This window comes from Fragaria vesca, linkage group LG1, assembly GCF_000184155.1.
Source record: "Fragaria vesca subsp. vesca linkage group LG1, FraVesHawaii_1.0, whole genome shotgun sequence".
Lineage (NCBI taxonomy): Eukaryota > Viridiplantae > Streptophyta > Magnoliopsida > Rosales > Rosaceae > Fragaria > Fragaria vesca.
The window spans coordinates 7,959,738-7,974,809 of NC_020491.1; the positions used below are offsets into that span (position 1 = coordinate 7,959,738).

Below are 15,072 nucleotides of genomic sequence, written 5' to 3' on the forward strand. Positions count from 1 at the left end.
TGAAGTAATTTTGGATTTCACTATAGCACTATGTTTAAGCCTTGGTGAGCCTTACACCTATATATAGAACTGTGTCAAAATTTATACAAGTTTATGATTAAGCCTTAAACCTATATATAAAACCTGTGTCAAAATTCTCACCTAGGATTAAGCCTAGGTAAGCCCGGGGCTGGATCTACAAGTGATCGATCATTTGACAATAAACAACCAAGGTAGTCAATCATTTGGGTTTGACTTCTTCTTCTCTGATTTGGCATGCCTCTTCTCCACATGAAATCTCTTCATACTTGCGAATGGATGAACAAGGGTTCCCTTACTCCCGTGTATAATCGTGTTTTGGGACTCTAGCGTCTCTTTTCTTGTTTCATAGATGGTGTTGTTTTATCTCCATCTTTTCATTCTTGCTTGTGTTTGTACTTGAACTCTGCGCATATTTCTTTTTTCCTACTTTAATAAAAAAATTAAATGTGGGGATAGGCGGTGGGTTCCCAGAGTGGGGTAGACTCTTCACCTTCGGGTTGAGGGTGTGACTTGTTCTCTAAATCGTCTACCTCCGAGAAACTAATATCGACTTATAAAAAAAAATAAATAAATAAACCAAGGTAGACCTTTGAGGAACAAATATTAGAAAGGTGTCGGATTGTTGTTTCGAAAGGGTCATGAAGAAGACCTGAACTGTTTTCTTTTGAATTTTGATCGAGTGTGATTAGTTTCAGAAAATTATTGTTGATCAAGTGGGATTAGTGGTTCTTACCCTTTTGGTTCACGGATTGGAAATGTTGGAAATGAAAAATTGTTCATTTCTTTTGTTTGGCAGACCTAAGAAAAAGGAAGACTTTACTGTAATATGGGAAAATAGATGAGAAATTGAATCCTCCCACATACCATGGGATTCAATCTCTCACATATTTTCCCAGCATTAATTGCAATTTACTTTCCTATATACATAGGAAAGACCAAAGAACTAATTTTCTTTCCATCAACCAAACGAGACCTTTAGGTCTGCCCAACATAACATAAATTGTTAGGTGCGAGACTTTGGTCTTCTAGGCGGCTCTTGCCTCTTCTTTAACAAATTTATCTGTCAATTGACGTGTTTATGGGGTAAGAAATGAACTAGTCAATCTAGTCAATTCCTAACTCTAAAATCAAACACTCCCAATTTTCCACATGAAATCGAACTAGCAGAACCATTTTGAGTGATTCATCGGTCAACAAAAACTGTCCCAAACTGTACTATATAAACCCCAAAGCTCTGGCTATTACCACAAGTCAGATAACAATGAAGACACTCACCCTTATCATCGTTTCCCTAACTTTGGTGTTAGAGAGCTACGCAGATGTTGCCAGCCTCATTAGCCCCTCTCTTTTCGATCAAATGCTGAAATATCGAAACGATGGGCGCTGCAAGGGCAACGGGTTCTACAAGTATGATGCTTTTGTTTCTGCTGCTCGATCTTTCAATGGGTTTGGCACAACAGGTGATGTTGCTACCCAGAAAAAAAGAGCTCGCTGCTTTCTTGGGTCAAACCTCTCACGAAACCACTGGTTAGTGTACAGTGTTTTACGATGCATGCATGATCACTCGAATTAAAGAGTGATCTATATATCATTCACACTTTAATTTCAAAACGAACTTCAACTCTCTATATATGATCATATAATTGTGGTGATTTGTTATGCATGTAGGAGGATGGCCAAGTGCACCAGATGGTCCTTATGCTTGGGGATATTGCTTTATCAAGGAACTCAACGAAGCCGTGTACTGCACTCCATCAGCTCAATATCCATGCGCTGCCGGCAAAAAATATTACGGCCGAGGACCAATCCAACTCACTCAGTGAGTTTCCCTTCCGAACCAAATAGTGAATCTATACCATATTTACTAAATACTAATTAATTAGGGTTAGTGCATGCATGAAACTCACTCAAATGTGTGATACATCATATATGCATGTTAGCTTTACCATGATCATTATTCATGATACTGACTCGTTCATTTTCTTAGCAACTACAACTATGGTCCAGCGGGTAAGGCAATCGGAGTGGATCTGATAAACAATCCGGATCTAGTAGCCACAAACCCGGTTATATCATTCAAGACAGCAATATGGTTCTGGATGACTCCTCAGGGAAACAAACCATCAAGCCACGACGTCATTACCGGACGTTGGAATCCATCTGCGGCAGATAGATCGGCGGGTAGGGTACCTGGATATGGAGTGATTACAAACATCATCAATGGCGGACTTGAATGTGGGCGTGGACAAGATAATAGGGTTGCTGATCGGATAGGATTCTACAAGAGGTACTGTGGCATGTTGGGAGTGGGCACTGGGGACAACTTGGACTGTTACAATCAAAGACCATTTTAGGGAAAATGAGAACTGATTAATAACAGTTTAGTCTTGCCAAATAAGGTCTATGTAAGAATAAGGGAATCATTGATCGGTTCCAATAAATAATATGGATACGAATGTACTTCCCAGTTACAAAAAGAAGTACTTGTTTCTGTAAACTACTTCACTTGCAACTTATACTGAAATACTCGAATAGCACAAATTGGTGGTCAGGTCATGTATTTGAGCTAACACAACTTGAGAGCTTAACCATTAATAACATAAACGGGAGAAATTAGTTTCAGATATATCATTGTTCAAGCATTAGATAATTTGAGCAATAAGAAAAGAAAATTCGATCTAATTAAACAGGTAAATCTATAATTATCTTGATCATATCGATTTATTTTATTTATTTACTTTTAATTATAAAAAATTTAGGTGACAGTTTAGTCGTTAGGCTACACCACCATAGCGAGGGCAAACCTGCAACCTAGCTTAACCCTAAGCATGTACATGTCACACCAGCCATACGGCTGGCAGCGGCCAAAGATCGAAATTGGATGAGGTATCTCCACCACAAGTCCGCCTTTACCAATTACCAATTGAGCCAAACCTCGTGGCAATCAAATCATATCAATTTAATTTGACCAACAACAAAATAAATTACTTTTTCATTCCCATCTTCATGATTATTTAGTGGATATGTACCATCTCAAACTCCTTAAATGCATTGTAAAAGCGGACACATGTACAGAAGCCACCTTAGTTGGTTTGCAGAAGGTCTACTTGAAAGTCTTTCCAAAATCGACTTAGATTATTCGTTGATCAAAACCAATTTTCCAAACACTCAATTGATATCAATAATGCTATTCACACTCAACGATTCATCTGGTGAAGCAAGATGGAAGAAGTGATTATCTATCACTGGCCATTAATTAATTTAATTTTGTTGCCTACGATTCATGCAGCATTTTTTTTATTTATTTTTGAATATTAATGTGTTAATGAGAAAAAGATGAAAGTGTTCAGTTTGGTTACAATCGAATTGGAGTATCAAACCAATTCGTACAAACCAGATCATTTGCTGATTATCTTCATAATCTAGGAGTATGACTAAGAGAAACATCTGGCATAGCATGCAGCATAAATATGACTTGAGCTACTGATATTTAGATCTGACCAAACTGCCTACAACAATAACTATGTAGATCTAATGATCTATATATCCTGCTCTCATTCCCTCTTTATTATTTGGGATTTTAGTTCATTACCGTGTCTCTGAGGTAATAGAAGAGCTAGATGAACTAGTCAATCCGTAATCCAATGCCATCTAGGGTTTAGCTCTATCCTAACATTCTGCCCAAATACAATGTCACTAGCTAAGATCAGTTTTCCATCTGAAAAGGGTATGTATGGTATATATCCAGCAACTCATTTTGAAAAATGTGGAAGCATACAAGTGATACAACTCCCCCATAACCCACTATATATACCTCCCCTTACACACCGGCGTTGCATCGATCCAGCCAACACTTTCAAACCATGAAGTTTCATACTCTTATTATCTTCTCCCTGACTTTGGTGATAGGGGCATCGGCACAGCAATGTGGGAAGCAAGCCGGAGGGGCAACGTGTCCAAATCGGCTCTGTTGCAGCCAATTTGGGTATTGTGGCAACACAGGCGAATACTGTGGAACTGGTTGCCAAAGCCAATGTAGCTCTGGAGGTGGTGGCTCAACCCCGACACCAACCCCAAGTGGTGGTGATGTTAGCAGTATCATTAGCGCTTCTCTCTTTGATTAAATGCTCAAGCACCGAAACGATGGCCGGTGCAAAAGTAACGGGTTCTATAAGTATGATGCTTTCATTACTGCCGCCCGATCCTTCAATGGGTTTGGTACTACTGGAGATGTTGCTACACGCAAGAAGGAAATAGCTGCTTTCTTGGGTCAAACGTCACATGAGACTACTGGTCAGTACCAAAAACCCTACTATTGGTTTTGTTTGTTTCATTAGACCCTAAACGACCCAAATACATTTTCATCATTTTGTGTATGATTTGTTATATAGGAGGATGGAGGATGGCCAACTGCACCAGATGGCCCGTATGCTTGGGGATATTGCTTTATCAGGGAACTCAACCAGGCTGACTATTGCACTCCATCAGCCCAGTATCCATGCGCTCCCGACAGAAAATATTACGGCCGAGGACCTATTCAACTTACTCAGTGAGTCCTGCTTTCCGATCTTGTAAATTTCATACTACATGTAGTCGTGAACCGGATCATAACGGGTTCGGTTTCTCTGTTTGAGTATATACATGTTACGTTTGTTTGGATTTTTTTAGAGTAATATAATAATTATAAGAATTCCAAACAAATCCAAATAACATGAATCTAAACAGAAAAGCCGGATCCGTTCACAACAGTGTCTTAGAGAAAATGATAATGAAACTCATGGATTTGTTCTTGTTTAGCAACTATAACTACGCTCAAGTGGGTCAAGCAATCGGAGTGGATCTGATAAATAACCCGGACCTAGTGGCCACAGACCCGGTTGTATCATTCAAGACAGCAGTATGGTTCTGGATGACCCCTCAAGGAAACAAACCATCAAGCCACGACGTTATCATCGGACGTTGGAACCCATCTAGTGCAGACAGAGCGGCGGGTCGGGTTCCCGGGTATGGTGTGATCACTAACATAGTGAATGGCGCACTTGAGTGTGGACGTGGTGCAGATGCTAGGGTGGCGGATCGGATCGGGTTCTACAAGAGGTACTGTGACATATTTGGAGTCAGTCCTGGGGATAACTTGGACTGTTATAACCAAAGATCGTTTTAGGCAAACCTTCCATTCGGAAGTAATAAAACAATGTAGCTTGCCAAGTGATGGGTGATGGCATGGCTCACCCAGCTATAAGAACAAGATATAAACTGAAATAAAAGTTCATATAATATCTAAGAAATTTGTTCTCCAAATATAGTGGTTTTTTTTTTGTTAGTAACCAATGAGAAAACTGATCTTTTCAAAGTTTGTTTTTCTAAATACATGGTTATAGAAAATAAAATTAAATAAACTTGCAAGTTGTATGTCTCGAACCATCTTCAAAATCGTCTAAAAACCATTAACCACGTTAATAATGAGCTTGAAATTACCTTCAACGAACTTGAACTCTCTTGAAACCTTTTTGGTAAGTCGTAGTATAAAGAATTAAAGACCATGTCAAAATTAAGGCTAGAGCTTATGCAATAGGAGAACTCATATCAGTCATATGTGATATGTATCAATGTATGAGAATGATCCAATGCATTTTCACCATAGTAATGCTCCTATATTTCCTTGAATTTACAAGAAAGACTGAAAGACCATAAAGGTTGGTTTATTGTTTTCTACACTCGTTAAAAAGGGTGTTAATCAGAATAACCTAAAGTTTTGGAGGACGTGAGAAATTGATGATGTTGTGGAGGAATTCGTCCTTTTGGTTGGTGGATTTCTCTTGTTCGGTGTGTTGGGATCGGTTTAGCATTGGAATCTCACGACAGAATCTCTACGTGCTTTTGCTCCGGGCGGCTACAGCTGCTTGCACTGTGTTTTGGATAGCAACATTAGGGTTTCTGAAGTGGGTCGGGCTACCTATTGGGCCTGTGTTTTAGTTTAATTTGTAATGGAGAGAGTAATATGTTACTACTCTTATGTTGATGTAGTGGATTTACTTTTCTTTTTGTTATCTTGTACTGTTTGTGGGCTCTTTTTGGGCTCATATTTGGGTTTATCCCACAATGAATTTATTTCATTTCCCAAAAAAAAGGTTTTGGAGGACGTAGTCGATCAAGACTCAGTCAGATTCCCATAAAGGTTTTGGAAACTGGGAAATTATTATTTGTACCCGGAACACCACCTGTTTTATGTTCCCCTTTAATCTCATTGGTCCACGTGTTTTATCCTTATTTCTGATTGGTGTATTTAATTACTCTTTTTTTTTCCACCCCGTACCGGTCCCCACATGAATCTGAGTTATATGATTGGTCGGATACAACACCTGGCAGTGCCACATAGTGTTCCGGGTATAGAAAATAATTACTCAAACTGGAAACTTCCTGCCCTTTGCTCGAACATGAATTCAATTTGACGTGTCTGGGGGGAATGTATAAGGAAATATGTACAAGTCAATTGGTACCCAACATTTGAGTCTTTTCCCTGATATTTTGTCCCACATTCCAAACACGTCGTCACTAAATAAAACCTTCTTCCAATTTCCACAGACGTACGAAGACCCAGAACAGCACAGGTTGTAGTGTCGTACAGCAGTACCTGTTCTTCAAGAAGAAACTTAGCCAAGCCATCAACCATTTTGAACTTTCAAGATAATGGTCAAGGAAACCCGCGTCCCACATCGACTATATATACACCCCTAAGCCTCACACATACACCATACCATCAATCACACTAGCTTGCTTCCGTAAACATGAAGTTACACACTTTCATCATCGTCTCCTTCACTTTGTTGCTAGGTATCTCGGCAGAACAATGCGGTAGACAAGCCGGTGGCGCCACCTGCCCGAACGGTCTATGTTGTAGCGAATACGGGTGGTGTGGCACGACCCCCGACTACTGTGCTACCGGTTGCCAAAGCCAATGTACTCCTTCAGGTGGTGGTGGCTCACCAACTACTCCCTCATCACCAACCCCAAGTGGCGGTGGCAGTGATGTTGCCGGAATCATTACCTCCTCTCTTTTTGATGAAATGCTCAAGCATCGCAACGATCCACAGTGCAAAGGCAACGGTTTCTACAGTTATGATGCTTTCATTACTGCTGCTGGATCATTCCCTGCGTTTGGCACCACTGGAGATGATGTAACGAAAAAGAAGGAGCTCGCTGCTTTCTTAGCTCAAACCTCTCATGAGACCACTGGTAATTTGTAGCACTAACTTGCCAAATCAATAGTGAATGCTTCAGATTTTTGCTTTATTAACTGAGTTTAATTTAGTTAAATGGTTGATTTGAATATGTACGTAGGTGGATCGGGATGGGCGGGTGCACCAGATGGTCCTTATGCATGGGGTTATTGCTTTGTCAATGAAATCACCCAAGATGTGCGTTGTACATCCCCAGAATATCCATGTGCTCCTGGCAAGAAGTACTATGGTCGAGGACCCATTCAACTCACCCAGTATGTCTCTTAAATTTTTTATCTTCACTATTTGCAAATTAATCAAAGTAAATACTTAGTTATTTTCAAACTCTAAATTGAAAACCATCATGGATTATTGAAAGTAAAGAATAGAAAAATACGTAAAGGAAACGAGCCAAAAGAGCTACATTATGTTTGTGTTGATTGAATTGATGAGAAAATATAAATTACAAGAGTTTATATTATTATTTATCGTACATACACGGACACACATTAAGAAGTATTGATATGATTAAAGGGTACAAACCATTTGATGAATGCATTCCTACTTTCTCTAGTGGTGCTCATACATTGTACATGTGGAGGAAGATCGACCTTAACAAATGAGAGAATAAGACTAATGACATTGACTTGTTGATATTTGTAGCAATTACAACTATGCTCAAGCGGGGGCAGCAATCAAAGAGGATCTGATAAACAATCCGGACCTGGTGGCCACAGACCCAGTTGTAGCATTCAAGACAGCAATATGGTTCTGGATGACTCCACAATCAAACAAACCATCAAGTCACGATGTCATTACCGGTCGTTGGAACCCGTCTGCCGCGGATATATCGGCAGGTCGGGTTCCTGGATATGGTGTGATCACCAATATTATCAACGGTGGAATCGAATGTGGGCATGGTCCAGATGACAAGGTGGTGGATAGGATCGGGTTCTATAGGAGGTACTCGGACATATTGGGAGTGAGCCCGGGAGACAACTTAGATTGCAATAACCAAGTACCTTTTGCGCCTAATGCGTGATGGTTATAACTTCTAGAGATTATTGTACTTTACCAAATATTTAGCTTGGTACTTTGTAATAAAGATGCATCATATTAGTGATGCAACTTAATGTAATAAGAAATTGAGTGTTTCATTTATAAACAGATAAAATTTGTGTTTTTGTTTGATAAAATCTGTGTACTAAAATTTTGTGTTATCTCAAATTTGTGATTAAATTTTATTATTTTCATCGCTTGTACGTAAATTGGTACCCAGTACTTAATTAATTGGAAAGAAATTGAGTAATAAACCAAATCAGCATGTTCTTCACTATTTTTTTAGAATAAGAAAAATAATCAAAGCTTACATAACAAGGGAATGACCAACGGTGGACATAAACCCCCAACTCTCAACTCTAAAATCTAAACTAACAACGGCTCTGTCATCATGAATGACCTCCAAGCATGAGCCGAAAAGGCCCTGCCCCTAACCGCTTCTATTGCCCAACGTCGCGGGCTAGAGAGTATTTCTAGAAACTCGATACCACCTTATAGACAACTGTCAAAACAACCAACGCTGTCTTTCACATCGTTACCCAACCATACAAGACGACGTACAAGGATCATTTGCCAACGCCCTCTTCATTACCGAATGTTGTAACTATTAATTGCCGGAATAGAACAGTTCAAGTACATGAAAATCTCCATGGAAAAATTGCTAATATTTTTGGCACATTCACCTTGTTAGCATCAACATATCTTGGGCCTTTGAAAACGGACTCGTTCTTTCAAGCCTCAAGTCTGGACCTACCCATAACCCGAACCCGACTTAGCTCCACCATAACCCGTCTCCAAAACCCCCAAAATCCCCAATCTCAAACCCTCCTTAAACCCTAACACTCCTCCACAAAAATCACAGAGCTCCCACCAAAACCCAGACCAACCCAGAAATGGGAAAGATGTCCCCCTCAGTCCGTTCCCTAGTCTCAACCTCCCTCATCAAAAAGCCACCTTCTTCATCCCCATCTCATAAACCCCACACCCACCTCACCGGAAAACCCCCACCTCAAAATTCCGGCAAAACCCAAACCCAGACCCACAACCCATTCACCTCCCCAAACCTCTCAGACGCCAAAAGGGTCTTCAATTCCATCGCCACCTCAACAAGAAACCCTCTTGATCTTCGCCGCCACAACGCCCTCCTCCAATCCTACGCCGCAATCTCCACCGTCAACGACTCCATCGCTTTCTTCAACCACATGATCAAAACCCAGCCGGCATTCTCGCCGGAGCGGTCCACCTATCACATCCTGCTCGCCCAGTCCTGCACTGTACCTGATCAGACCCTCCAGTCTGTTCACCAAGTTCTCAACTTTATGGTCAACAATGGCTTCCACCCAGATAAGGTCACCACCGACATTGCCGTCCGGTCACTCTGCCTTGCCGGGCACGTCGACGAGGCAGTGCAGGTGATGAAGCAAATGGCGTTGAAAAGCACGGTACCGGATGCTTATACTTATAACTTTCTTGTCAAGTGTCTATGCAAGTCGAGAGTTTTGAGTACTGTGAGAGGTTTTATTGATGAAATGAAGTCTTTTGGTTTGAAGCCGGATTTGGTTACATTTACGATTATGATTGACAATGTAGCTAATAGCAAGAATTTACGTGAGGCTACTCGATTAGTGGACGAGTTGGAGAAGGAGGGGTTTAAGCCGGATTGCTATGTGTATAATACGATTATGAAGGGTTATTGTATGCTGAGTAAGGGGAATGAGGTGGTTCAGGTGTTGAAGGAGATGCAGGCGAAGGGAGTGGAGCCTGATCTTGTTACATATAACACTCTGATTTTTGGGTTGTCGAAGTGTGGCAGAGTTATGGACGCGAAGAAGTATTTGTGGATCATGGTGGAAATGGGGCATTTCCCCGATGAGGTGACTTATACTTCGTTGATGAATGGATTGTGTCGGAAAGGGGATGCATTGGGTGCAGTGGCATTGTTGTCCGAGATGCAAGCGCAGGGGTGCAGGCCGAATGAGTGCACCTATAATACGTTGCTTCATGGGTTGTGTAAGGGAAGGTTGTTAGAGAAAGGGCTCGAATTGTATGGACTGATGAAAAAAGATGGGATGAAGCTTGACACTGCTTCGTATGGTACGCTTGTGAGGACACTTTGTAGGGCAGGCAGGATTGCAGATGCTTATGAAGTGTTTGATTATGCAGTTGAGAGTAAGAGCTTGACAAATGTTTCTGCTTACTTGACTTTGGAAGCTACAGTTAAGCAGGTTAAGAAAGCCCGACCTTGATATATGACAGGTATGTTCTCTCTTTGCTATTAAAGCATTGTTTCCACATATTCTAGTACTTGTTAAATGTTCCATGATTGACGATGCCATACTGTTGTTTATCAATTCCCTTACAGGAGAAAGTGGCCCTTGATTTATGATTTATGAATTGAATAAAGCTGGAACTATCCTATTGTCTTAAGTTACTGGTTTGCAGTGAGTCTAAAATTGATAATCTGACTAAGGCTAAACAGATAGCATTATCTAATTATATGTTTGTATAGTTGGTCACTTGCAAAAAGGTATGATGAAGTTTTAAAGGCACTAAAAGGGATTCAATACTGGAAAGCGTACAATGTTTTCTGTTCTGATACTTGCTAAAGTTATTGTGAATCAATATGTATGCTTTCATAGTTTTAAATCATTCTCAACTGAAACTGTAAGTTTATTGAGCGGAAAGTCCTTGGCCACAAGTTTCTTGATAATAAAAAATTTATAATTTGAGCTTGGAGCCTTAAGTTTCTTAATATCATCCTATAATAGCTTAGATGTTAAAGTTAGATCCTTATTTACCTCATAATTTATATTTACATGTTCTCCAACCTAGTTGTTCTTATTCTTGTACAGATTCTTGAGTTTTCTTCTATGTTATGCTGCATGCCTTATGTCAATCTACAAGGTCCTGACTTAAATGAAATGTTTCTATTTTGGGTCCCCAGTTTTGTTGAGGGGAAGTCTTAGGTTGGGTTGTGCACTTGTGCTAGAGTTTTTAAGACTCATCCTTGGTGAAGCAAGAAGGTTGCTTCATAGTTTCAATCTATCTGCATCTAGCCAACCATCTCCAAGGAACACCAAACTCCAAATGCAAGGTCCTGGACATGAGCCATTGGAGCGGGGATAAATGTATTGCAATGTACGTGATGCTGCTACTAGCGGAGCACCTACTCACCCAGTGGAGCCAGATCAACCAACTGACACCAGCCTCCTTTTTAAGCTTAATTCCCACTTTTTTGGTTTCACCATCTGGAGCAAAAGTTCTGCCCTCGGCAAGTTAGCCTCCAACAAAATGACCCTGGTCTTGGCAGAACTTTCCTCACTTATCGCTATTGGCATCAGTCACTATCAGCTACTGATTGTTGATGAGCTACTAATGCAGAGCTGTACCTGTCTGTTGATACCGGTTGTTGTCAAATTGTGTTTTCTTAATGGGATTGCACAGAAGGCGTATCTGAAGGTCGTCTATGTATTATCCCTACTTGTGGCCATTGCCTTTTTGAGTTGAAATACAAGAATTAGAATAAGCCCCGATTGATATTTGTCTGTTCAGACTCGACAACTATATTAGATCTATTACCCTTTGCTCTATCACAAAAGTAGATGTTTGTCTATATATGGATGATATATATTGGGGAGTGAAATTTACACACCTCTTTTTATAATCCACATCTCTTTGCCCCACTTTTTATAAGAAAATGTTTAAATTATCCATGTTTAAATCTCTTCAAGTTGTCTAGAATAGACATTTTAGACATTTTCTTATAAAAAGTGAGGGCATGGGTGTGTGGATTGTAAAAAAAAGGTGTGTAAATTTCAGCCTCTTATATATTATCTTGCTCTATCACGACGGTAGATATTTGTTTCTATATACATTTGTTTCTAGCACTCTAACAATCTCATGGTTTGATTCTAGTATGGAAATTTGGAGTAGATGGAAATTTTAGTAGAAATAGATGCTTATAGCTTAGCAATGGCTCAAAAACATCTGATAGAAATCACTACTATTTTGCAGATATTATAACCTTGATAGTAGTGTAGTAGCATCACTCTGTCCAAGCTATGCTACTGCAGGGTCTGCGTTTTGCCAACAATGGTTAAACAAAGTACATGTGATTCTAAATGTGGCCATGCCTTATGATTAGGCTCCTTTGTGACACTAACTTCCAACACCTTGCCGCCCTCTCCATACCTAAAATGTTTAACTACTAATCCTTGGTTTCAGAATCAAATGGTCATTAAAAATGTCTCATTGTCTCCAATTAAACAATGGGTTAGTGGTATAAGGTACACAAAATGATACGGAAATCTGTGCTTTTTTGAGAGAGATATGTGTACGATTTTGAGTGCAATTTGCGGTGGAAGCATTGTGGTTTAGATTAGATGAACCTAAGTTAATTACTTACATTGCAAGCCTAGATTCTTTGATTATATAGGTTTAGATTTCTGTTAAATCTTGTCTGCATTTGTCGTTTTCGTTTCATTTCACCCAATTCTTCGTCAAATAGACAACAATGCAATGCCAGCCTATGATTTTCTTAAACAATTGGAGAAAGAATATGAGTGAAATTCTGATCGAGAATGTGGTACTTTTAATGATTGGGGAGGCAAGAAAGCATACGATTATTACGGCCTGTACATATTGTTCTCACAATAGACCAAAGAAAAATATAGAATTTGTGAGTTGTTCACCAAATTTGATACACGATCTTAAAATAGCAGAAGGACCCAGATTGCCACCACATGCAGATTTGCAGAGAAAATGTCATCAGCTAGTGTTATATATACAGATTACAACATTGTTGTCCTTCAGGGTTTGATTTCAACTGTGTGTGTTTCAAGACTTTTGCAAAACCATAATGGCTCAACCAGTGAGGTCTATTAGCTTGCCCTCTAGGCTAAACCCCATTTCCCAAAAGATTGAGTCTGAGTTAAACAAGTTAAGGACTTGTAGATCTTCAAGTCCTCTAGGGAGTGAGTCTCTTTTAATCAATTTGTCAGGTCTAGCAGAGCTGTTCAATTCCATTGAGGAACTGGTTCAATCTCAACTGACCCAACAAGTTCTTAACCACCAGCAGTGTAAAGCACTAGTGGAAGAGACACTGGAAGGGTCAGTTTGGTTGCTAGACACATGTGGCAATGCTAGAGACTTGCTCTTGACGATGAAGCAACAGGTTCAAGACCTACAATCCGCTTTACGTAGGAAGAAGTCGAGCATTGACAGCAGTGTTCATGCTTACCTTTGCGTTAGGAAGAAGGCAAAGAAGAATGTCGCAACGAGCCTCGGAGAATTGAAGAAGATGGAGACCAGATTTGGGTGTTTATTGCATCTGTTGGATGTAGACTACAATGTACTAGTTGTGATCAAATTGTTAAGAGAATTAAGTGCTCTCACGGTTTCTATGTTTCAGTCCCTATTTGTGTCTTTATCCATGCCAGTGACTACTAGGTGGTCACTGGTATCAAAACTGAAGGCTGTAACATTTGCGACAGCCTCGGAGAAAGAGCAGAAGGTTCACAATGAAGTTGGAACAGTTGATGTTGCTCTATGCTCACTACACAAGAGTGATGCCAAGATGGATGTGAAGAAGGTGCAGTTGAAATTGGAGACACTTGGTTGTAGTATAACTGGGCTTGAAGCTGGTTTGGAAAGACTGTTCAGATGCCTACTACAACATAGAGTGTCTCTTCTTAATCTCCTTACGCCATAATTAGTATAGTGATCACCAATCAGTCATGGCATCCACATTTTACAGGATAATACCATGTTCATCAAGAACCATTTTGTATAGATATTCAACAATTCATTGAATAGATATTGTTTATTTATTTTAGTGAGAGTTCTCTAAACTTCCCAATGTCAATTCTGTAAAATCAAGAAAGTTTAATTAGGGAACTCTCACTTTTATTGGGAAGTTAGATAGTAATGGTTGTGTTTTTCGATCGAGAAATAATGAGGGTTAAACTTTCTTGATTTAAGATTTTAAATATCCCATGTCGACTCTTTAAAAATTATTTCATTCATGTAGGTATTGAAGAAAAACCAGCAGTACCAATTGGTTGTTGTAGAAATCAGCAAAGGTCTTTACTCTCTCGGCAGTACAGCACAGAAGCTAGCTAGGTTCATGTTTTTTTTTTTTTTTTTTTGAGAAAGCTAGCTAGGTTATGTTCATCCCAAAGCCTAGCTAAGAGGGGTGTATTGTATTTGGATTTATACAGACTTATTTTAATTAACTGACTTTTTGAAAAGTCTACAGACTCTTTGAAAAGTTCATAGACTTTCACTGATTTCTTAAAATCATCGATTTTTAATCACAAACTTTTACTAATTTCTGAAATCTACAGATTTCATATGAATGACTTATGTAGATTTCTCAATACTTACAGAGTTACAAGAAAAAAAAAAGATAAAGATGCAATGACAAACACATAATGACACCGATTATAAGTTTAGTGCTCATCTATTTAATTTCGATGCATACAGTTGTAATATTTGATTGAAATACATAAACATAAACATAGGTAACAAAAAAAATTATATTAACTTAACAACACGCATATTTGTACATAAACCAAAGACACATGTTCTAAAGTGGGACATTAAATGTTCACAAGTTTAATTTATGTACGCAAATATAATAATATATGATCATGTGGTTCTAATATCAAGAGTTAGTAGATAATATTTAGGTTATTGAGAGTTCCAAGCATTACAATTAAAAGACAACAAAATGTTAATATTCAAAAAACATTGAAAAGAATGGGTAGAATAG

The 15,072-nt window shown here is 39.3% G+C and overlaps 3 protein-coding genes and 2 pseudogenes across 5 annotated transcripts; all 5 read left to right on the forward strand.

The window, feature by feature from the left end:
• The first annotated feature begins 1,273 nt into the window (after positions 1 to 1,273).
• LOC101304612 lies at positions 1,274 to 2,555 on the forward strand (annotated as a pseudogene). The gene is made up of 3 exons (XR_183704.1): positions 1,274 to 1,548; positions 1,690 to 1,840; positions 2,009 to 2,555. The product of XR_183704.1 is annotated as an endochitinase-like (transcript).
• A 1,329-nt stretch (positions 2,556 to 3,884) lies between these two features.
• Positions 3,885 to 5,185, forward strand: LOC101305208 (annotated as a pseudogene).
• A 1,590-nt stretch (positions 5,186 to 6,775) lies between these two features.
• LOC101304907 (endochitinase-like) lies at positions 6,776 to 8,486 on the forward strand. The gene is made up of 3 exons (XM_004287696.1): positions 6,776 to 7,257; positions 7,363 to 7,516; positions 7,905 to 8,486. Exons 1-3 carry the CDS (start codon positions 6,810 to 6,812, stop codon positions 8,281 to 8,283), a joined length of 981 nt encoding a protein of 326 aa, XP_004287744.1. The 5' UTR covers positions 6,776 to 6,809; the 3' UTR covers positions 8,284 to 8,486.
• A 707-nt stretch (positions 8,487 to 9,193) lies between these two features.
• Positions 9,194 to 11,605, forward strand: LOC101305505 (pentatricopeptide repeat-containing protein At2g17670-like). 2 transcript variants are annotated; one of them, XM_004287697.1, is made up of 2 exons: positions 9,194 to 10,556; positions 11,245 to 11,605. In XM_004287697.1, exon 1 carries the CDS (start codon positions 9,194 to 9,196, stop codon positions 10,544 to 10,546), a length of 1,353 nt encoding a protein of 450 aa, XP_004287745.1. In that variant the 3' UTR covers positions 10,547 to 10,556; positions 11,245 to 11,605. The 2 variants fall into 2 exon arrangements, with proteins under 2 accessions (XP_004287745.1, XP_004287746.1); XM_004287698.1 differs by having other exon boundaries at positions 11,153 to 11,317.
• Positions 11,606 to 13,158: 1,553 nt separating this feature from the next.
• On the forward strand, positions 13,159 to 14,010 carry LOC101309775. Its single transcript, XM_004289000.1, has one exon. It carries the CDS (start codon positions 13,159 to 13,161, stop codon positions 14,008 to 14,010), a length of 852 nt encoding a protein of 283 aa, XP_004289048.1.
• The last annotated feature ends 1,062 nt before the right edge of the window (positions 14,011 to 15,072 follow it).

Coding starts and splice junctions, on each gene's coding strand:
- LOC101305505 (XM_004287697.1), top strand. CDS start 9,194: ATGGGAAAGATGTCCCCCTCAGTCCGTTCCCTAGTCTCAACCTCCCTC.
- LOC101304907 (XM_004287696.1), top strand. CDS start 6,810: ATGAAGTTACACACTTTCATCATCGTCTCCTTCACTTTGTTGCTAGGT. Junction 7,258..7,362: donor AACCTCTCATGAGACCACTG/GTAATTTGTAGC, acceptor ATATGTACGTAG/GTGGATCGGGATGGGCGGGT. Junction 7,517..7,904: donor GGACCCATTCAACTCACCCA/GTATGTCTCTTA, acceptor TGATATTTGTAG/CAATTACAACTATGCTCAAG.
- LOC101309775 (XM_004289000.1), top strand. CDS start 13,159: ATGGCTCAACCAGTGAGGTCTATTAGCTTGCCCTCTAGGCTAAACCCC.